This window comes from Vidua chalybeata, chromosome 6 (genome assembly GCF_026979565.1).
Source record: "Vidua chalybeata isolate OUT-0048 chromosome 6, bVidCha1 merged haplotype, whole genome shotgun sequence".
NCBI classification, from domain to species: Eukaryota; Metazoa; Chordata; class Aves; order Passeriformes; family Viduidae; genus Vidua; species Vidua chalybeata.
In genome coordinates, this window is record NC_071535.1 from 36,673,271 (window position 1) to 36,697,381 (window position 24,111).

Sequence of the window (24,111 nt, forward strand, 5' to 3'; positions counted from 1 at the left end):
TAGAGCTGTTGCATAAATGCAAAACTTTTCATTACCAGTAGTATTTCAAGAGAGCAATACCTGGGCAGAAAGGAGCTTCAGCATCCTCCCCGAACATCACAGTGGGTAGAAAAGGAATTGCTCTTCATTCTGCTGACTCAGTTGAGGTGCTCTAATAGGCTGCAAGAAGCAGGGAGGGGACTGCCTAATGACTGGAAATAATCAGGGGGTGGGGCAGGTGAGCCTCGTCATAAAATCCCTATTCCTCCACCCCTAACCTGCATGAGGAGTTCCTGCCAGCCATATAACTCAGTAACTTTTAACACTGGACTTACATGCACCTGGGGCTGCAATGGGATCAAATTTAAGTACAAGTGAGGTAAGCAAAACAAGGTGATAGCAAGTGTAAAGTGGGTAAAATTGTCTGGTGTTCCAGTGAAGTTGATCACCGAGGAGAACGAGTGGTTTGTGTTGTATGGGCAATAAAGGGAAATCGAGTTTGCTGTTCCTCAGGTCTTGTTGCAAGGATGGGTTTCCTAGTCTAGGCTTTTGCAGGACCTCATGGCACACTTGTGTTTTCAAGCCAGATTTTAGGGCTAGCAACATTGCTTTTTGTGCTTCCCTGTAAACAAAAAAAAGGAAATAAGAAGCTGGAAGAGAGTTGTGATGGTGGTCAGTAAAGCACCTAATGATGTAGTTAAAAGGCATAGCTCTAAAGGTGTCCTTGAATGTGAGAAGTTTTGACATGTCAGCCTAAAGTAAGCATTTAACATGTAGTTTAGTTTTCTTAACTTTGCCTTGTGTTGTTTTTCCTAGACTTTTACGAGCACCTCAGCACCAGCGGTGAGAACGGTAGGTAGCAATTAGCTGGCCCTTCATTAAATGCTGTCCAGTGCTGAATGTAGATCATCAGAAAAAATTCTAGGAATTCAATGGCTCGGGGGAAAACTGTGTTGCAAAGTTTACTGAGTGTTGAAAAGCTGAGCTGTGACTTCAGCTATGTAGATGGAATATTGCCGTGGCTTTCCATAAGCTTTAAATAGTCTGGCCACTGTTGGTGTCTGATGCTTATGTGTTGCACTTTATCTGGGCTGTTTGTACTTCAACTATATCAATTTCTAAATTAGTCCCTTCTTTTTTGATTTCTCTGGATGAAATATTCCCATTTTCTTATAATTTATTCCTTTATAAGAAAAACTTTTATGTAGGTCTTCCAGTTGTTCCCAGTGCTCTGGTATTCCTCGTAGCCTTTCTTTGCAGTGTAATGATCTGTCCTCGAGGTTGCAATTCTCTGTGCAGAACAGCATTTACAGGTAAAACAGTGGAATAAATGTGGCATGTTCAGTGTCATGACAAGCTTGATCTTATCAGCCTAGTAGGAGTAGGATCCCAAACTTCTGTGAAGGCAAAAAAAAAAGCAAAAGGTGTTTTGTAAAGGCTGAATTGGGGATGAATTCTTTGCACAGACAAATTAAGAATGGCTGGGCAATTAGCAGACATTTATGTTAAGAGGTATTAGCATAAAGGAAACATATCAGATCAGCTTCTATGAGCCAGTGAATGGGGGCAACAGCACTGGCAGCAGGATGAGGCTGTCCTCTGGCACTTGCAGTGGGTTTGGGGCTGCCAGTATCAGTTGCAACTCTCTGGGGATCTCTCTGCAAGATGGGCTTTTGCCCCTCATTCAGTGATGTGGGGGTCCCACCTTTGCATCCACATAAGGAAATCAGAGTGATATAGACAGTCTTTTAAATGGTGGTAAATTCTATTTGCCTTGTGGAGGTTTGCTGTTAATGATAGTATCTGATGCCTTTTGTGCCTGAGAGTCACTTATTTTCTCTGTTCAGTGAAATGCTGTGGTAAAGACTTTGCAGAATACCTTCAAAAACTGGCTTCTAAAATGATGTTTAGGTCTCTGTATATAGCCTTGCAGCCCTAAGAGGTATGCTAGAATCATAAACATTCTTATTTTGAGTTCTAGCCTGTGTTTAGAAGATCAGTCTGGGATTTTAATCCGTAGTGCTTTTTACATTGTTTGTAGGTGCAATGTACAATTGCATGGCTTTAGATCGTTACTTTTATCTTCAAGGTATTTAGGGTGACAGAACTGACCTGAATACAGTACCTACAATTTACAGCAGGACCCAGAGCCCCTTCTTTCTGCCTTGAATCTCCAAGGTTCATTGAGGTAAAATTCAGGAAGGATTTGAACTTTATTCCTTTTTTTCCCCATGAAAGTTGGTATTTATGATAACTACATAAGCCTAGTTGCCTGAGTTGCTTTTTGTTACTCAGTGGCTCAGTTGAGGAAATGAGTTTTCATTGCCAGAGTGAGTTTCAGGGCAACTGATAGGATGTGTGGGATTTCAATTTGAGCAGCTATATAAATTCAAAATGTAAAACAGCTGGTGAGAAAAATTTGTTAGTGCCCTCATGCTGACAGTCAAAAGAGTAACACTTTTCAGATCACATAAATTACTGATAAGGACTGGTGTGGTCTTGAGGGAAAAAAAAAAAAAGCATGTTGAACTGTGGGAATACTTGACCTGGTTTCTCAGATTTGGATCCATTCTAACTCATGTCCAGCTGTGGAGCTGCAAACAGGAAGAGGAAAAAAAAAAAAAACCCACATGAAAATTGCAGTCTCTGAAGCCACAGACGTTTTGCATAGCTCTTGGAAAGAAGTAGCCATTGACTCAATGCTGCTCCATTTGTTTTTATTCTGAAACAAACTTGGTAACTTCTACTGACTTGGTAAGACCCAGCTATGGGGTATTTTAAAATGAGTGAAATAAATACAAAATAGCAGTACAAGGAAAAGTGTTTCTTATGCATTTGACTTTGCCTGAGGTGAAATCCTGCCTGCCTTCAAACTTCTTTGAAGTTAAAAGGTGCCACATACCTGACCCAGGTCAGAAGCAAGGCAGTGAGCTGTGTTTTAAGGCCCTGCTACTCTTTCTGATAGGGTGAGTGATTTCTTTGTTGCTTTTCAGAGTTTTTAAAGTAGTGATGAGATTTATATTCCTCTTTGATGAGAAAGTTAAGGGAAGAGTGCTTTCCCCCAAATACATCTGGGCTTTGATAACTACCTTTTCTCTTGACATAACTTGGGAATATTGTATGAGTTTCACTCTTTTCTCCTTAAGAAAAAAAATCTGTGAAAGACTTTTAAGCTTGGAACTTTACTAAAATGGAGCAATTTTAGAGACCAGTTATATAATTCATTCATATGGATGAGCACTCATGTATGTGAACACTCCTATTGACTTCCCTCAGACTAGATATGTGAGGATTGCACAAGTGTGCCACAGGACTTAATTGAATTTTTATCTGACGTAGGACAGTGTGACCAAGTCTTGCATTTGCAACCTCATATATTTAAGTAATTTCAAAAGCAATCATTAAAATGCCTGGCTTGTGTTTCCGGTTTATGAGGTAAGATTCATGTTTCAGATGAAATAAATATAGAAGCCGAAAGTTGCAGTGTGTGTAATAACTGGCCTAGGAACTTACCCAGCCTGTGATATGGTCATCATCACATAAAAGGCAAGGATGTGGAAGTCCTTGCCAATTGCTAGGAGATTATCCAGTTTAGGACAAGTTTTTCTGTGTGACTTTGAGTAAGTGGCTGACAGCTAGACTTGGTAATGCATTCAGGCACCTAAAAGTTAGGAGTTATAAGGCTGGACTTCCAGGACTCTAGTACGGGAATGCACTCCACAACCCAAAGTGAAGCACTGAGGATCATTTCCATAAGTTTGGAGAGTAAAACACACCAAAATGGAATTGTAAGAGCTGAGCAGAGAATTGCATAAATGGTACATCCAGGTAACATGGGCAGCTGGGAACAACTTTTATAGTTCCTATCTCCACGTGGCACTTTGGCTGCAGGGAGATATCACTATCCACTTGAGATTCACCAAGTAAAGGTCTTGGTGCTTGTCTTCCATGAGCTGAGCCAAGGGTAATCCTTTAAAATGGTGTTAAGCCCAGAAATTAATAGAATTTCTACGGAATGGGGAACTTCTGCCCAAGTCCATTTTCTGTAATCAAGGAATGCAAGCCTCCTTCTTTCTGGATAAGAGACATGCTCCACATGTTACAATTTATTGGATGGGGAACCAAAGTAGGGGAAAACATTTATGTTTAGTCCACAAAGCAGGGACCAAACATAAATGTAAAAATCATGCCAGTAGATGTCAGGGATAGACAAGCCCTGGCTGCTGGTCCCTGTGTCTATGAGGGCTTCTCTCTTTTACCCATTAGTATTTTATTCATATAGAAAAGTAGTTGTAGCACTTCAGCTGTATAGTCTGGGCCTGATATCTTTTGGTTGCTTTTGATTGCAGACAGTAATCCTTTTTGTTTGTTTGTTTGTTCATTTTTTCCCCCAAAGAACTTTTTAATTTCAAGTCTAGCCAAGTTATCCTTTGTGGACGTGTTTGGACCAATGGAGCAGATAGAGGTGTGATACAGTCTTTGCGACAGCTGAGATGTCCCACACCTGACAGTGCCAGAGTTTGCAAACTGTGCTCCGTAAACCTGCCCAGACATAGAGACTGGACAGGTCAGATAAGGTAGAACAAATGTGCTCAGGTTGGTGACTGCTCTGACCCTCCTGCTGCTGTCTCACTGCCCCTCAGCTCTGCATCATCAGGCCCCCTGTCAGCTCAAAGGGAAGTGCAAGATGATAACCTAGGGATTACTCAGGTTATTTCTTGGAGACAGTTCGTGTTCTCTGCTGACTTTTCAGAGGTGCTGAGGTTTTCATTGGTGAGGACTAAGACCTCCTTCATTATACTGGCTTATTGTCCAATGTCAGGTTACGGTCCCAGTTGCTTGGCAAAGCATTGTGAAGCACTTCAGGGTAAGTCCTGTGATACTGCTGAAAAGACATAATTTGGCAAAATTTATAGCCCGTATGAAGGAAATAATAGCAAGGTACATTTTATTAGTTAACTTCAGTGTATAATTTTTGCTTTTGCTGCTTTATGATTAATACAGGCTCTTCTGATGCCTGCATTAAGCAATAAAAAGCCCATGTGTTTGTGTTAAGACACTGTATTAACTTTGTGAGGTTATAATATATCTATGAAAATAAGAGAGAGAGGGCTTGTGGGTAGAGGTAGAATCACAGGATATTCTGAGTACGAAGGGATCCACAAATTCCATTGATTCCTGGACCTGCACCATCCCCAGGAATCACACCGTGTGCCTGAGAGCATTGTCCAGACTCTTCTTGAACTCTGTCAGGCTGGTGCTGTGACCACTTCCCTGGGGAGCCTGTTCCAGTGCCCAATAACCCTCTGGAGGAAGAACCTTTTCCTAAAATGCAACCTAAACCTCTCCTGACCCAACTTCATTCCATTCCCATGGGTTCTGTCACTGGTTACCACAGAGAAGAGATCAGGGCCTGCCCCTCCTTTTCCCCTCGTGAGGGTGTCGCAGACTGTGATGAGCTCTCCCCTTGGTCTCCACCAGGCTGAACAGACCAAGTGATCTCAGCCACTCATATGGCTTCTCCTCAAGTTCCTTCACCATCTTTCTTGCTCTCCTTTGGACACTCTCTAATAGTTTCATGTCTTTCTTGTATTGTGGCTAAATATGCCACAATATGTGCATAAAACTAAAAGTGCCCCCAGCACTTGATGTGAGCACACCCCAGTGCAGAGCAGAGCGGGACAATCCCCTCCCTTGCCTGGCTGGCCATGCTGTGCCTGATGCCCCCTTTGGCCTTCCTGGCTGCCAGGGCACTGCTGACTCACATCCAGCTTGCCACAGAGCAGGGCCCCCACATACCTTTCCTGTGGCACTGCTTTCCAGCATCTTGTTCCCCAGGCTGTATTAGTGTCTTGTTCTCACCAACTGCTACAGATAGAAAGACTAGATAAATTTTTGGGCACATTAAAACCTGTTTCTGTTCTAAAACAGAATCAGTAAGTGGAAAGCTAAATACCAATTTGAGCAAGTGTTGAGAGCAATGGTATCTGTACATAAATTGGTTTTAAAATGAAAGATGGTATATATGAAAGAGGAGATATTATTATGTGTGAGAGAGTAAGAAGTTAAGCAGCAATCTCAAAGGTGAAATGGGGAAAGGGTTAATTTATAGCCTGAGGAATATGAAGATTCATTAGTATGAGCCATAAAGGTTATGAGTTATTATAGACTTAATATCTCTGAGCTCAAGGTTTCTGATATCTAGTGGGGTCGTGAGTTAATTCCCAAGATCAACTCTGGGATGATTTTTGTAGCTTTCTGCTGGGGGTCAGAGCTGAAGATGAGAGGTTTACCAGGGTCTTCAAGAGAAGTATCTTATCATTGTCAGCTGCATTTCTATTTTTGGCTATGTGCAGAAGTTTGTGCTGGTGTGGGGGCTTGTGCTGGTGCATGGTATACAGTTCTACTTTCACAGCTTCTGTGACAGTATTTGGTGTCCCAGAGACAATCTGTTCCACTGCAGGCAGTGGTGTGTGAGAGGTGAGGACACCCACAAGTGTGCTCTAGGGGTCTTTATTGTGATAATAAGGAAGCAATGATAGGAAGACATGATCTTTATCAAATCAAACTCTTGGCACCTATCATTAAGTGATTTTGAAATATATTACTTCTATTTCAGGCCTGAAGAGAGTTCTGTGCCAAAAGTCTGTACAGATCTTTCACTGCTCCGCTTGGTTTGATGAATTGCATTGTCTCGACCTTGAAAACCTTGTTCTATCTACATCCTTATAATTTCAGGGTTACAGTAGTCTGTGACTACAGGCTAGAATAATAATGTCATCTTTTTTTCCCTTTTTTTCTTTTCTGAATTTTTGTGCAGGCACCAGTATCTCCCTTCAACTTGCTCACTGTAAAAATACTAAGAGTAAGGAATGCCCGGAAGGCAGATTTGCGTGAGTACTTCTACTATTGTTGGATGGTTCTTATAACGTTTTAAAGAAAATATTTGGACAATGTTATTGTTCTCAAACTGTGTAGGAATAAAAACATGTATTGCTGTAAGTTTGAAAGGATCATTTATATCATAATACTGAAGCACTGCTTTCTTGTTTTAAAGGGGCTGACTCAAGCAAGGTGATGCATTTTATGGGTTTTTTTTTGCATATCTTATTGTGTGAGATATATTTCCTACCCTTCTGACATCAGACTTAACTGTTGATCTGAGATCTTCTCTGGAAACAATGAAAATCCTTGTGTTTTTAAGTAAGAAACCTGAGTATTTCCTACAGAATTCCTGGATGGAAGAAAGGAGAGAACTGGCAATGCAGATGTAAAATCAGCAGTAGCAGGAAAGCCTATGAAAAGAAAATATTTACAAGCAAAAACATTCTATTACTTCTGCAGAATTTGTACATATCCAGGAAGTGATGATAAAATCCAGTGTGTCTTGGAATTTATTTAACCTACAGAATGGAACCATTTAAAATTCAGAAAAAAATTAACATAGCAATACTATGAGTACTAGACAGGAGTTTAAGTGAGGAATAGTGAGGGGAAGTGAAAAAAGGATATCTAGAATAGAGAATTCAAAAGAAAAAGGTGAAATAAAGACAAAGAAAATAAGAAAGTTCAAGTCTAAAGACCACGTGAATAAATCTGAAAGATATAAAACAAAGAGAAAAAGTCCACACTATGTTTCCCTAAATCTTGCTGAACATAGCAATGTGCCGAGCAAAAATTTTAGTTAAGTAATTTGTAATTTTGTTAAGTAATCTGTATTTTGATATAGATTTTAACTTGTGTGATGGGTAAAGAGTAGAGGGGAAACTTACCAGAGGTTGGATTTGGTGGTTTCTGGCAGGAGGGATGTGGTTAGGTCACATGGAAGTTGTGTTTAACAGCAGTATTTTTGAATGACTGATCACGATCAGGGAAGAAATCTCTGCTGCACTTATATGTAGTGTTCTGGGTTACTTAAGCATCTTCCACAATGTAATACTACTGTATTACATTACATGTATTACTGCTTATTTATCTTTTTCCTTTGGTTCATTAGACAAAGTATAAGAACACTTTATAAGGTGTAAAGTTAGGGGTTTCTTAAAGTTCTATTTTTATGTATAGAAGCACACATTCCATGAGCTTATAGTTGTATGCACAACTTTTTTATTTATCAAAATCCAAATTTTAAAGTGCTAAATGGTGTTTTGCACCAACCAAATATGTGATCTGACTAGGCCACCACTGCAATTGCATCTACAAGCCCACATGAACAACTGAGTGTGCATTTCTGTATTCCTGTACATCTGTACTGCCTGCTTGTGTTTCATTTCCTTGTGGCTGTCCTTCCCAGAGCAACTTGCTCACAGTCACTCCTTATCACAGTGAATCATCAGGTTCTTTTTTGGCTAAACCTGTTGGTATGTCTGCCATACCGTATGGCTTTCTTACTTGGTATTCTGGTCTCAAGAAGCAGATGAATATCATATCTTGATCCCCTTGAGATGCCCTAAATTCAAAACTTGGGCATCCCAAGCATTTGTTTAAAGTGTATCTGGCAGAGAGATTTGTAAGCTTTTCAACAAGAGTCTTTCTTAACAGAAAATTTATTGTCTGAAGAAACTATATTATTGGGAAAAAAAACTTGTCCATTTCTTTGTCTGCAGTGGGAAGGCTATTTCAGGCAGTGTTTACTTTTTCTGACACATCAATAAGGCAAACATTTCAGCTAGTTTTCCTTGAAACCTGAGTATTTTCAACTTGGGAAAATGTCCATTTTCTACCTGTGTCTAATAGTAAAACTATGATGCTTGTTGCAATTCTGAGTTAGCATTTATTTCCTTCACTTTAGCTTTCCAATTTTACTGGTTAAATCTTGGCGATCCCTATGACTGTTTATTTCTCTTACGTATATTTTCTCATGATTGGAGTGTTTGTGCTTCATTTGTTGAAGTGAACATTTCTTCTTGTTCATTGACTGCCATGTTCCTGTTTACTTTACTAATGAAAAATAAAAATACTTTAAAAGTATTCCTCCCTACTGATGTTTCAGAACAAGATAATTTTAATAGATTTGAGTAGAGGTCTGAAAATCTAGACTATGTTTTGGACCCTGACATTGACTGCATTATGGGATCTTGGGCAAAGCATAGCATCATAGAATGGTTTGGGTTGGAAGGGACCTTAAACCACCCCCCTGCCATGAGCAGGGACACCTTCCTCTAGATCAGGTTGATCAAAGCTCTGTCTGGGGTGGGGGATGGTCTTGAACGGTTCCAAGAAATTCAAGTTTTCTCAGTGTACTTATTTGCATAATCCTTATATTGCTACTGTGAAGTAATCAGAGTGTCTCATCCTCTTTGAAAATGGAAACTGCAGCATTTAATCATCATTAACCATTTGCATTTTCATCTGCTTACATTTGTGCCTCTGCTGAACATCTGATCAGTTGCAGCCTTCTGATCAGGTGTGGCTTAGGATTCTTTCTGGAAATGCTTTCCTTCCCACAGTCACAATCCAGGTTTTGCTGATTGTGATAGCATGGTTAACAACACAATAAAGGCACGGCTTGGCTCGTAGGAAAACCTAAATCTGTGATTGTTATGGAAAGATAAAGAGGAAATACATGAAGTAATTGCTCTTAATAGAATGTAATAACACTGTTACACATTTTGCGCATGATGCAGGGATTGACTATGAGCTGAATTATTTGGCCTCCTCTGACTCACAAGGCTTCTGTAAGAACCAGGTGACTGGTTGAGCATTACTGATGTGAAATAGGGAGATTGCATTACAGGTGTGAGAGAAAGGCCATCTGCACCTGTATCATGCTTCTGTTGAGTCTCACTCCCTGGAGTTCTCCCTCCAGTCCAGTTTGAGGACTCAGAATATAGAAGAAGCTGATTTCTTCATTGGACTTATGGCTTCCCTCCCCAGCCACTTGTGGTAGCAGCATCTTTCCAGTCTGCAGGCAGAGTAGTAGGAAGGAATTGAACACAGAATAATTTAATTACGGTGATGAAATGGATTTTGTTTCTTGATAGAACACTGAGAAGCACACGACTTCTAAAAACTTTGTCAAATATATGAATGAATAAGTAATAGACACATTCTGATTTGTGATAAAGAAATCAAAATTTTCAGTTTTGATGGGAGAGCACCTTTCATCAAAAAAATCCGTCCTTCAGTTAAACTAGCATGTTAATAAAGGCTTTCATTAAGCTAAGGTACAAAATCTGGGGAAGAAATTATAGAAACCAAGTCTCTCTATTGCCCAGATTGAAAGTTGTGAGGTGTGTTGCCTGTGCCAGCCATTTGGATAATCATGAAGATAAAACTAAATGCAACATGTACTGTCTATGGAGGATAGTGCAATTTCAAGTATAAAGTAACATTTAAAAAAAAAAAAAAAAAAAGCATGTCTGACTAAGAGTGAAAAGGTGGAAATGGCATTGCAAATATGTGAGGATATCTGTTCTCCTGTTAGTGCTTCATTGTATTATTTACACCTAATCCTGTATATTTTAGCAAGAAAGCCCCAACTGTGCTATCTTTGTCTTATTAGGCACTGTGCAGGAATTTTTTCTCTGGATACATTTTAACTGTGCTCATCTTCTCCTTGTACAGTCACCCTTTCAGATTGCTATGTGACACTGTGGCTGCCTACTGCCTCAGCGGAGAAGGTTCGGACCAGGACCATCAGGAACAGCAAAAACCCTGTTTGGAATGAAGCTTTCTGCTACAAGATTGACCGCCGTGTCAAGGTAACTGACATCAGTTCTTTTCACCATTTGGTGTCTGCAGTTAGTCATTAGATTATACAGAACTGCAGTAAACCAATACATGCATAGCTAGTTCCAAACACAGAAGATGTTAAAGATTCCTCAGGAAAAAAAAAACAAAACCCTGTTGCTTACATTCTCCTTTGTGTTGTTCTATTCCCCTTATTTGTAACTTAAACATTTACTATACTGCAATAAGAAGGAAGTGCTGTTCAGAATACAGCCTTACTATTCTATCTCCAATCTTGACATAAACAAGCAAAACCCAAGAAAAAGGTCACACAAATAGCAAAATCACTCAGCTCTAGGTATTGTGAAAATCCTATAAGCCATCTTCGTGTACCTGTGACTGTTTTAAATACTTAGAAACAAAGACCATAAAATAACTGTAGAAACATTTAATGCAATTATTTATCACAACTCAGGAATGTTCTGCATGACCTGTTTGTCTTGTCTGCCTGAGGAAATGAAACAAGCTTGCTTCTTTTTTGTATGAAGAGTTATCAGTAATCTGACATCTAATAAACCCAAGTCTCTCTCCTTTTTCTCTTTCCCTTTCTTCTTTTTTCTCCTTCCCATAAAACTGGAAGAGCAAGGAAAGAAAACATAGTCTAGAGATTTTCCTGCCTTATGGAGCTCTTAGATGTAGTAGTAACTCCATTATGTTCTTAACCTCTTTGTGCAGAACGTGCTGGAGCTGAAGGTCTGTGATGAAGACACGGTCACCAGGGATGATGAACTCTGCACAGTTCTCTTTGACATAGATAAGCTCACTGTGGGACGTACTGTCCGCGTGAAGTTTCAGCTGAATCCACAGGTGAGCAATGGAATTGGTGAGAACAAAAGTAAATTCTCTCCTTCCATCTCAACAGATCCTTTTACAGTGTTTCATTTTAGGAAACATCTATTTAAACTATATTTTGCTGCAATTCTAAGAAAGACTTCAATGAGTGCTTCTTGCTAGCTTTTGTTTAGAAAAAATATCTATGCTGAAAATATAGGCTGGAACCTGCAGCAACTAGTTATCCAGTCTTCAATCTCAATATTTCTGGGATGTTTGTTGGCTCTTGAAATTCATTCTGAATTTTCAGCTCCTTTTAACTGTAATGGTATTAAAGAGGCTAATTCTTTTTGTGTTGGGAATTAAAATCTGAACAAATGGCTGTTTCAGCAGAACAGCAGTTCTTAAGCATGAAGATCACAGAATCACAAGGTTGGAAGAGACTTTCAAGATCATTGAGTCCAACCTTTTCCCTGACACCTCAACAAAACCGTGGCACCAAGTGCCATATCCAGTCTTTTTTTAAACACATCCAGGGATGGTGACTCCACCACCTCCCCGGGCAGACCATTCCAGTAATTTATCACCCTTTGCATGCTTATAAAGCATTTATTAAAAAAATTAATTTTAGCAACTGCTTTTTCAATATCTAAAAATTCAGTATCTTCAGTCAAAACTACAGTTTTCTTATATTCTGGGAATTTTCCTAAATTCTGTTCTAAGTGCATATTTAAAAAATTATATGTAACTGGTATGATGAAAGCTGTTGAGAAAAACAAGTAATCAGTCTTTCTTTTTTTTTAATCTCCTCTCTTCAGGCACGTGAGGAGCTGGAGGTGGAGTTCACATTGCAGAACACGTGAGTAGAATCCAAAATTCTTAATAAAGTGTTATATTCAGTATAAAAATAGTTTGAAAATCTGGTTCATATGTGATCATGCTTCTTAAACCTGCAGTCTCTAAAAGCAGCAGCTAGATGTTTTCATTCAAGTACAGTAAAATGGAATTTTTGAATACATACTTTTAGATTTAAAATATCTGAAATGTGATTTTTTTTTTTCCTGTTTGAATTCTGCCTCTTGGGCAGCAACTTCTTCCTGTTTTCTTTTTTCTCATTGAGTCAATGAGATATACAAGGAAGTATGAGGACAATGACAATATTCAAGAAGTTTTGACCCTTAGGAGTGCCAAGCCTAAATGCCCTAATTACCCCCTTGTTGGGGAATCTGGTTTTTCAAATCCACAACATTATAACATGTACTTGCATAAGCTGATCTGTTCAATTCACCTGGCTACACATGGGGAGCTGGGGTAGAGAAAGCAACCAAATATTCTGCATAAAGTAAGGTCCAAAGACCACTGTGGGAGTCTGAGGACTGAGGAACCAGGAAAGCTGGAGGGGCAGCAGTAGCTTCACTTGGTAGGCTTGAAAGACATTGGTAGAGTTTCACTATTTAGAGGATGTGCTTAAGAGAAGGTACTGCTCTTAGATGGTACTGCTGGAATCTCCTCAAGCCATTTGGGACACTTCAGGAGGCCTAGCAGGATAATACTTGGGTGGATACTTTGAATTCCTGACAGCAGGGGAAATAATAACGTGCTGGTGAAAGGACAGTAGCTCAGTGTTGAGAACGGCGAAGGAAAGATCGTAGTGTTCACACACAAAAGTGCTATCAGAGCTGAAAAGAGTTTCAAAATCTCTCTTTACAACTCATGGAGATGCACGAGGGTGGATTGTTTGTTGTTTATTGTGCACCAGAACTGGCAAAAGGCCCAGCAATATCAAGACAAACAGTGCCTGTCACATCACAGGAGTGTCACAATGGCAATAGGGAAGCTCCAGTAGGCATCGCAAATATCCTGTCTAGGATCCTCCTTCTTTTGCAAATTACAGGATGGGTTATAGAGTTGGTACAGAGAATCACACTCTTGATAATCCTGTCTTTAATGGGGGAGGTCCAAGTAGGTTGTCTGGCTTGGATGTTGTGCTCAAGTGAGTTTATGTATGGGAGCAGAGGCTGGGACTTGTCTTGGAGTATGTGTTTGCTCTGTGGCAAACTCTTCTGTCTGACCTTGCAGCTGATTGCCTTTTCCTGGAGTTGTATTCAATAAAGTCAGAAATGGGACAATTTTTACAAGTGATGCCTGAGTAGGAATTCTACCGATTGGAAGATGATGGTTGGAAGTGTACCACTAAAAATGATCCTCTGTAGTCTCAAGGGAGAGGTTTTAAAAAGCATGATAGTCATGGCTCAGTTGCTTCAGCAAGAAGGCATCTGTTCTACTATTTTTCATTCATTGTGTGATTCCTGAGTGACCAGTGTAAGAGTTGTGGCGTGAAGAGCTCCACATGCAAAGGCAAGAAGGTGCTGCATTACAAGTGAGGGGATGTCCCTGTGAGCTCACAGTAGGACTGAGAAAATGGGCTTCATGCCAGAAGGCAGATAGACCTTTCCCCTACTATCCTCATTCACATTTCTTGCATTTGTGTGGTGGTCAATGCTGTTCTGCCCATCAGCTGAGTCTGTTATAAAGGTCTAAGCACATCTGGATTGATTAAATAAGTGGTCCTGGTAGGCTACTGAGAAGGGTGTTTTTTTCCCTTCACTTTGGAATGCGTGATGTCAGGAGTAATTAATGAAGGGATTTGTCCACTAAAATTGGAGACAATGGATTGCATAGATAAACTAGAGAGCCCTGGAAAGGTCTGAACAACTGAAATGAAGTAGTTGAGATGGGTCACCAGAAAGCTATGGACTCAAACCAACCTCTTTTGTGTTGAACAAGCTCAACAGGTTTTGCCAAGATTTTTTGTCAGTGCTGGATGGGAGAAGTGTTGACAGAGATTAGAGATAATTTTCAGTGGGAAAGAGCCCTCTGAGTACAGCTAAGCATGTGGGATAGTTTCTAGAAATCCTATATTGCGATGGGAACAATGAGAATGTACTTTTGGGGGAGTAATATGGCAATTTCTTTTTGAAATTAATAACTATTCCCACCATCAATTTTCCCTGATGCTCTTTATCCACAGTTTTTAATTTCTTCCCCATCTTCATTCATTCTAGATTTTTCTAATTGCAAGGTTTATTACATTAGCTTGTTCTTTCTTTACAGCATTTCAGATGAATAATACCACACATGAAGTGTAACCCCAGGCCAAGAATGTTTCCTGGGTTGCACCTATGATAGTGGCTGTGCTGCTCCTATTTTTGTTTGCCTATAACCTCACTGCAAAGGTTGTGTTTTGTGTTACTTTTACCAAAAAAGAACATTATAAAAATTACCTCATGTTACATTAGAGGGCTGTATGATAATTTGCTCCTGCATCCACTCCTGTTATATTTTATTTAAAATGGAAGAAAAGCTTCGTTTTGTTAGTGGGTTTCCACAACAGGAAGATGAGCACCCTCTCTAGTTTTGCCTCACCCTTACGCCACTGCTGCAGTACCAGCAGATGCTCACCTCTTTGCTGCAGAGTGGCAGGCACTGAGGGCCAGATGTTTGATCCTAACAACACAGAGAGGAAGGCATACTCCTTCCTCCAAGTGCCTTTTCACCAGCAACCAAGCCAAGGGATTGCAAATGCCTGCCCAATGTTTTCTGGGCCCATTACACGAGCCCAGCTGGCGTGAGAGCTGCCGCCCTTGGGCAGCAGTGACAGAAAAGGTAAGGCTGTTGTACACAGGTTGCTGGTTCATGTGCTGTAGTGCTTTTTGTGCTGTTCTCTGGTGATTATCAGTGGTAACCTGGGCTTTCTCCCGTGTCTCCACTGGCAGGGTGCAGCATCAGAACGAGCCCATCCGCGTTGCTACAGGGACGGGGTCCCGCTGGAGCAGGTGGCTGCGCTCGCTCAACATCCCCCTCCCCTCTGACTTCTACTGAAGGCCACGCCTGACACTGAGGGGCCACAAAGAGGCTTCTGGTGAACTGCAAGGTGATTTGAGTTTACAAGGAAAGGTCTAAAAGCCCCAGGGTATTCGCTGTATCTGCTGATCATTTCGGCGTCTTTTATCTTTCAGATGTCTCAAGCTGAGGAAGTGCATCTCTAGCAACTCTTTGAAGAATGAAGGACCACTCTTACACAACCTTTCATCTCCATTCCCTCTCCCTTTTTTTTTTTCAAATGTGAAAGACTATGTTTAAAACAAAGCCCAATTAACACAAATAAATGTAAATAGCTGTACAAAAAGCTGTATAAAAGTTAAATATTAATTATTGAAATATGGCAAAAGCAGAATTTTTAGAAAATAAAAGTCTTTTTTTTCTTTCTGTAGTTCTGCTGTGTTATTTTGAGAATTCCTTCTCATGTGAAGGGGGATCCAGCAGATCATGCAAGCCATTTGGCTTGGGCACTGCTGAGATACCCTCAGGCCGAGTCTCCATTAGTTGGGGACCAAATGTACTGTTTGTATTTATGTGTGGAGGAGCACTGAAGGCAAAAGTTTTATGTTAAGAAAGAACCTTTGAGGTGAATACAGCTTTCTTACTGAAACAGTACCATTGCCCATGCTTCTCCTAGGCTGTCAGCTCAGAAAAGTAGCCTGCATTATTATAGAAGCTACTAAAGGAAAGAAAAGCTGGATCTGACATGAAAGGGTTCAAGTTTTTTAGATAGGTATCAAAAATCCAGATTCTCTGGATTTTTCAATGGAGCATAGTAGCCTGTTCTAAATGAGAACTGCAATATAAGAATCTGTGTGACTGCAAGTTCCTGTTCAAAATTATCCATTCCATTATAAGTCAGTCATAATCCAAAAATGAGAAGTCAGAAGCTTGATGTATACCAGGTGTTGGGAAATGATCCCTGGATTTATAGAGTCCACTATGGCCTTAGGCATTCCTGCAACAGACTTTTCGTGAAGAAGGATGCCCAGAGCCTCTGTTTTTTGTCTTTCCCTGCTACAGGCCATAATATGCTCCCAATTCTCCTAATGAATCTGAGGTCTGCAATAAAAAAAGCCCACAAATCACAAACTGTGATGGAGAAGAGAACAGGAGCATAACTCTGTGTGATGAGAGCTGTCTAATAGCAGGTTGGTTTTCAGAGAAATTACCAGCTAATCCCAACTAATGGAATTTATTCAGTGCTCTTAAGGTAGGCAAAATATTCAAAGATCCCTGCCAACCTGAGCTCTTCTGTACCCACCTCAGCTATGTTTCTAGCCACAGCTGATTTCCTAAGATTCAGAGACAGATGAGTGCCCTTGCTCTTCTTAAAACAAAGGTGTGGGCATCAGGTTAAAAAAAAAAACCCAGAAAAAATAAAGTGTCTGTCTTATGCTGTGGCTAGTAGAAGCCTTGAAATTTGGGATATAAAAGTTAAAAGAGCAGTGTGGGGAGTAACTAACAAGTGACAGCATCTGGGCGTCCTTACAGTGGTGGCAGCAGAGGTGACAGCCCAATAGAGACATCTCAGCCATTGGTCCTTCATGACTGAGGTGTCCTGGTTCTTCCCAGGGGTCTTCCAAGCTCTGCTCTGTTCTGTACAATAATGCAGGTTCTCCCACCCTGTTTGAAGATCAGGGTTTGCCTTGGGCCTCCAAACTTTGAACCTAACTTTACACTTTGCTGATACCAGCTACTCAAATAATACTACACTTTACTGGATGTTTACCTCCATGAACAGATATCTTTACCTGTCTTTGCACTTTCATTTCACCAGGGAATGCTGACTGAAGTCTTTGAATATCTATCATGCTGTTTCTTGCTTTACTTGATGTTTTAATGAGTTATTTGAGGACAATGACACCACATGTCATGTAATGTTACAACTATCTGACTACAAAATAGTAATTAAGTACAAAAATTTGTGTCTAAAGCAAAACTGGAGTGGTGCTTGCACACATTTACCTGTATGCAAATGGAAACACTGAGTACATTTTTACCAATTTCTTACCAATGTTCTTTGAACTCTTTAGAAATACATTTCCAAAAGAAATTACAGAATTTTAAAGTTTATAACTGGGGGGTTTTGACCAGAGGTGTTTGCTTGAGTTTTGTTGTTGATGTTTTCTTATAACGGAAAGTTTTCCAGAATGTTCTTAATGTTCTTTCTGCACTGTATTTAGCCCGTTCATATTTTTCTCTTAAAGGAAATACTGACTTGGAAACAAAACTTCAAACTGTTTATGAGCTTTGCAATTCTGAGTAAATGCTATCATGTGTGTTTATACTGAAATCTAATTGTTGTGGTAAATTTTCACTTTAAGTTGATAAAAACAATGTCATTCATCTAATTTTTAAGGAATTGAATTGTTTAATTTCAGCTGAGATAAAATATATGCATCAAGTACAGAACTAGATGAGACCTCAAAATGTGTAATCCATGGCTTGCAAAGTCTGAATAAACAGCTCATATTCTCTGCAGTAGGTTGGGGAGTCAGTGCTCAGTCCTTGACAAGTTACATACATATATGTATTCACTTTGGAGTAATCTCAGTTCTTGAGACATTATATGAATTTAAATCTGTAATTTAATGATATGGTAACTTATGAGATATCCTTAATGAGACACTGCCTGGTTTTTCTGATGGAAAAATATTTTAGAATGTAGAAATTGTTGGCTGCAGTATATGAATTCACCCTGCCCCTAGATGTAGAAACACATCTATACATACAGTGACCTATTACAATCTCATGTGTGATTTGCAGTCACTTCATAGAGGTAAGTACAATTTTTCCTGCCATTAGGGTAATTTTTTTATAGATGTGGAAAGCTAGGCAGTTGTATTAGTTTTTGAAGTACAAAAACCGGGGTAAAACTCTGTAATGCTCAAAAGAATCAAGATAGATTTAACAGCTGCAGCTGTCCTCAAAATCAATATGTCTCATACCAATATTATTGCATGGTTTACTGAAGCAAATGTGTAAGACCACAGGAGTATAAATCCAGCTTCATATTTTATCATGAGTGGATGGAAAAAACTGCAACTCACCTTATCATCTAATCCTAAGCTTTAAAGTATTTTTGAGTGAGAATGTTAAAGTCAGAAATGTCAAAGGTCATGTGAGACCTAATGTGTTAACCATAGACTTAAGTATTTGTCTGAGTTTTCCCACCCATGACATTATCTTCCTTTTTTTTTTTTTTTTTTTTTTTCAGTCTGGACTTTCCTGATGGCATTATTACAAATGGAGTACTAGTGGTAAAGTACATATTTATTATGATTTTTCTTGTGTCTGAATAACAAGTGTTCATGTTTCTAACTCTGGAAACTTTGAGCTGTGTCCCAAACCCAGTACTGCCACCTACTTTCTTCTATAAATGACAGGCTCAGAACTATCAGGAGTTAATTAAGAAAGTGTTACAATGCTCATAAAAATAGTCCCATATGTTAATACAGTCATTATTTTGAATAGGGCTCATCTTCTTTGCTTAATTGTCTCTCCAAGTTCAAGCAGCTCATGAGTTGTTCCTCTGCATTTCAGTTTTGGAAAGAAATACCATATCACTATTGCCCTCGTGTTATCTGAAGTCATAGTAATAGATAATGATTGTCTTGCTCATTGATCAACCAGAGGGGTTGGTTGGGAACAGAATGAATCACTTGCAATGACATTTACACTTCTCTCAATCATCATTCATCCTCTCTTGCTGCAGGCACGTGAGGTTTCCTGTTTGGAGGTTAGAGTGGATACAGGGAAGCTGAAGCAGCAATCCACAAGTGAGGTTATTGCTTCATTAGCCTATTGTTCTTGTGTTGTGATTCAGTCATTGTAACAGATGTTGAAAAAAATTAATAATCTGTTGTGCACATTGCTCTGTGTCATATAATACTTAGTTTTGCCATGCCCCACCTTGCAAAAAGATTGTATCTGTCAAAATTCAAGTTTGTCAAGAGCTTAGTTATGAGGCAAACCTTAAACCGATGCAAAAATAGAGCCACGTATACTAGACTGAAAAACTTGGAAAAATGAGGTTCATTCTCTTTGTTTATTGTTTGTTCAAAACAATTTTTTCTAAGTGGAATCTTTTAAAATTATGTTATAACTAATATGTAGAAATCTTATCCCATGTGTTTGATTTGGGTTTGAGTATGTACAAAGTTTGTGCATATTTAGGGTTCTGAAGGAGACTTTTTTTAGGTTCCTTAATAAAAATAATCAACCTAAGTTTAAATGCAAAGTTGTATCAAAGGGGTCTTCTCAAATTGCAGGGAAGACGTCTGCTACCATTGAATCACCAAAACAGTGCTTTGTCTATAAAATATAGCTCTAACAAATACAGCAGGATTCTTCACTAGTTTTTACGTTTATTTAAATGAAGAGTAGCTTGTGTAATGCTGCTCCTGGGGCAAATCTCAAAGACTCATGACTGTTCTGAGTTAATTTGTGAATGGAAAATTGACTTCTATGAAGAAAATGGTAGCAATGACTGAATTGCATTACAGGAAGTTTCAGACTGAGATGTAACGTGGGGAGGAAAGGTTGACCTAAAATTACATGTCTCTTGGCTGTGATCTTGCAGGAGAACAGCATATGATCTCTCTGTAAACATAAAGGCTTTTCTGTACAAGAAACACAACCTGCAGGTTGTTTCAGTTTTGGTGGTGTGGGGGCACATGCCAAGTAGTCTGATTGAATTTTGGGTTTATAGAATTATTTGTTAGTCTTAATATTACAAAATGTGTACTGTGAACCAGAACAGACTGACATCAAATAAATGACTTTTATGCAACATGAATAATCCAAAATGCCTTTAAACTGACACTCCTCTAAATCCAAATCTTGGTTTAATTTATTCATGGAAAGCATCTGACAAATAGCAAGCTATAGTATTTTAAAAACCCGTGAATTCTGTACATTGATTATTTATATAGATTCACTAAGATATTTAGATCAGTTTTCACCCTATTTTTGCCACCTGAAGTCTACTTAATGATTGTAGTGTAAGAAAAATTCAACAAAAAGTGAAGGTTGGGTTTTTTAATTAGTTATGTGTGATTGCTTGCAATAGCTAAAATTCTGCTTGTTCCTTGCCTCTCTGTTTAGACCCAGAGCTTACATTTACAGTGAAAGGATCACATGAAGGAAGTCAGAAGATTTTGCTGGACTCTGGCCCCAGCCTTCATATAATCATATTTCACTGCATCATAAATGACCAGACAAGGCTGGATGTCATATTACCAGAAGAGGTAAGTTCTCCTTCTGTCTATTTTTATTAACTCAAATGAAATTAGAATGAGAAATTAATAGAACCAGTATATTGAACTAGCCTTCTGAGTGGAGAAGTTCTAGAGATGATAAACCTTTCATGTATTCATACCCAATTGCTTTTTTACATTTTTTCAGCTGGCTGGTGGAAATGAAACAGAGAAATCTGGGGTCTTTTCTTTCCCCCTGAATTCACTCCCTTTGCAGAAAGAAGTAATACTAGAAGAGGTGAGTGCTGTGAACCTTTTGAAATATGTATTTTAAAATGTACTTAATATTGTCCTGCTAGAAATAAACTTACCATGTAAACAAAATCACTGTATAAAATTGTGCAGCTATTCATTAGAAATGTTAAAAAAAAATTAAGGTTGCCATATTCAGCTTTAAGGAAGAACAGGTTAACCATTATTTTAATAATACAACAGTCATTGCAAACCTGCATCCTACAGTTAGAATTAAATGGTTTCAAGGAACAAGAAATGACTGTAAAATGCACATCCATGCAAAACCACTTTTTTTTTTTTTTTTTTTAATATATTGGGGTGATACTGGCTAAGAACTGAAAAAAGACCAATCCAGATTATGGGCTTAATTCAGATTTTAGTTTGTCTAAATATTGATATTGGGGGTGCTTTTGTGTGTATTAAAAAAAAAAAATTAATAAGGTAACTTTTCTTATTCTTGTTGTCCCTCCTAAATGTGCAAACTAGGAAGTGGAGTAAGCATGCAAGCTTGTGGCACACTACCTGTCCCAAACACACAGGCTTATTAGAGAAGAGAAAATTTGATTCCAGGGCAGGGAGGCTTTGGTTATTTGTATAAAAATAATGTCCTTAGCCAAATGATTTATTATTTGAGGACCAGCTCCCTTAGTCTGAGTGTCGCCCGAACTTGAAGGAGAGAAATGTTTTAAAATTTGGTAGTAATTACCTTTACCTTTCTCATTTTCCAGGATAATTCATTTCACTTGTGCTTGACAGCGAGAAAATGGTAAGATAGCCTCTTTTTGTCCTGTCACCCAGGACTACTGTAAACTGGTTATGTAGGCTTTTTCTGTGATAGGAGCAGAGATGAGCACGTACTGCGTGAGTGCTGTGTGCTGTGCTCACGTGGTGCCTGAGGTAAGTGCAAGTCTGCTGCACTTACAGCACTGTGCAGTTCAGCAGGAGTCTGTGAGCCTTCATTCAAAGTAAATTAGTTGGCTTTATGCCTGTTGTTCTCACACATGAATAGAACTGTACTATTCACATATTATTTTATTCCCCATTTATGTGAATTGTCAGATCTGCACAAGCACTGGTATAACCTCTATCAGTCTTTAACTTTGCCAAGCCTTTAACTTTAGCCTGCCTTCTGCCCCTTCTGCTTCACTGAGCAGAATGGGAGCTGAGACCTGACCAGCTGCACCTCTGCCAACCCACTTGCAGGGACAGAATTGCACCAGTGATAGGTAAAATTGAAGACAGTGACATTTTATGGTAGAGCTGAAAACTGCCTGTGGTTCACAGCACCCCCACTATGAGATGATTTACAGAAGGAAAGCAGGGTGGATTTTCACAGCACGAGAAAACTCCCATAACAAAATATATTGACCTCTAAATTTAACAGACACAAATATAGAAAGAAAGCAAGAAAAATGTTAATCTACTGCTAAAGGAGTTGTTTGTTTTTGTAAGGTAAATAATTTGACCTTATTCTGTTTTCAAAATTACACTGTGTGATAAATCAAATTTGTTGGAGAAAAGAGGTTAGTAGCATTAATCCTTGAAACATTAATATTGTGAAATATTGGTAAAAATTATTTTCAGGACAGAGTTTGCAGCCACCAGAGGGTGATGTGACCCAGAAGGTTTGGTCAATATTTAGTGTTATTCTCAGTAATAAGTGTATTTATGTTACTGTAGGCACATAACATTAGCTGCAATTTGATTGGGTTTACACCTTTTTTCCTGAATTTTCTTTTGCTTGTGCTTCACATTACTCAAGGGACAAAATTCCATGTGTTCGCACATGTGAAAAAAAAAAGTGATGGCTATTCTTGTATATTGCAGGATGAAGCCTGTGAGTACTTATCTAGGAATATGTTCAGGACACAGGTGAAAGGCTGGAATTCCCAAGAGATTGAGGAAGGGGTGATGCTTGCTCTGCAGTTCAAGCTTCATCACATAACTCATTAGAACCCTCACTTTAAATGCTGTTAGTGGATTGTCAAAACCTGAGAACAGGTGATAATGTTATCACTTGAATTTTCCAGGATGTTATAGATAAACAGGAATGGGTACAGAAAAAAATACTTTTAAAATTAGTCCTTTTGGTGATCTTTCCCTGACTTGGGTGTCTTGTCTTTTTGTCCATGTTCACAAGAGATCTAAAGTACCTTGGAAACTTCTCTTCATCCACACTGCTATTTCTTGCTGGCAGTAAATTTTTTTTTTTTTTTTTTTTTTTTTTTTGTTGGTTTGTTTTTCTTCTTTTGTTTATCAATACACAGACTTGGAAATAACTTGCTTTACAGATTTTTTTTTTTTAATTACGTGCCCTACAGATCTTGAAATCAGCTATAAATGATGTGTGCATCCATTTATCCCATTGTCTGTTCCAGCTCAGGAGACCTGGATGTGCGCTTGGGGTTTAGCCTGTGCATGGAGGAGCAGAACTTCCTGCGGAAAAGGAAGAAATATGTTGCTGCTGCTCTGAAAAAGATTCTTAATTTGGAAGAGGATCTGAAAGAGCATGAGGCAAGCCAATACAGTCCCTGATAGCAACTGCTCTCAGGGGAACAAATTACAACAGCAAATAAAATCCCAGCTTAATTAGTCCTGTTGATGTGGGCCAGGTTTGGTCATCTAGGGCCAGGCATGAGCAAGACAAGGTGTGGTCTGTTATGTAGCGGAGTGGAGGAGGCAGGATAATGTCTTTATGGATCCAAAAACTTCTCAACTGCTCCTCAAACAGTACATTCCTGTTTATTCTGGATATTGTTCATGGGTCTCAGGAGGAAAATTTATAGTGGGTAGACATGGAACAGCTGGGGGATGCTGCCTGCAAAACAGAGGGCCTTAACACAGAGATAAGGTGGTAGCCATGGCATGTGTGTAAAGGGTTTTGAGGGGGAGAAACAAAAGTTTACACACAGATGTCTGAATAAAAATTCTTGGAGTGGTTTCTGCAGCATAATAGCTGTATTGTTGGGAAAAATGAGGAGTAGAATAAAACCATCAATCTGGCAAAGAAGAGTGGATCTTACAGCATCACTGAGTTGTAGAAGAAATATCTGATTGTAAGTTTAGCTGTATCACTCTTGACCCTGTTCCTGCCTCTGTAATTGAGTCATAAGCTTTGCAACCGCTGATGCCTAACTGGGTTGCTGACACTCAGAAAAGTACAAATATACCAACAGCAAGAACACTCTTTAGCTGACAGTTAAAAATAGAGTGCTGTGGAAAATGTGATTCAAAAATATTAGTTTGGATTTCA

General features: G+C 39.1%; 1 protein-coding gene across 1 annotated transcript in view; it reads left to right on the forward strand.

Annotated features, from left to right (window-relative positions):
• The first annotated feature begins 303 nt into the window (after nt 1–303).
• LOC128789468 (cytosolic phospholipase A2 epsilon-like) overlaps nt 304–24,111 on the forward strand; it is a 33,315-nt gene continuing 9,507 nt past the window's right edge. Inside the window, exons 1-12 of the mRNA XM_053945484.1 lie at nt 304–358; nt 796–831; nt 6,800–6,872; nt 10,546–10,682; nt 11,386–11,517; nt 12,300–12,340; nt 18,584–18,626; nt 19,082–19,145; nt 20,473–20,615; nt 20,773–20,862; nt 21,587–21,624; nt 23,237–23,372. Of these exons, the coding sequence (XP_053801459.1) occupies nt 332–358; nt 796–831; nt 6,800–6,872; nt 10,546–10,682; nt 11,386–11,517; nt 12,300–12,340; nt 18,584–18,626; nt 19,082–19,145; nt 20,473–20,615; nt 20,773–20,862; nt 21,587–21,624; nt 23,237–23,372 (960 nt within the window). The 5' untranslated portion in view covers nt 304–331. The remainder of the gene's footprint in view (nt 359–795; nt 832–6,799; nt 6,873–10,545; nt 10,683–11,385; nt 11,518–12,299; nt 12,341–18,583; nt 18,627–19,081; nt 19,146–20,472; nt 20,616–20,772; nt 20,863–21,586; nt 21,625–23,236; nt 23,373–24,111) is intronic.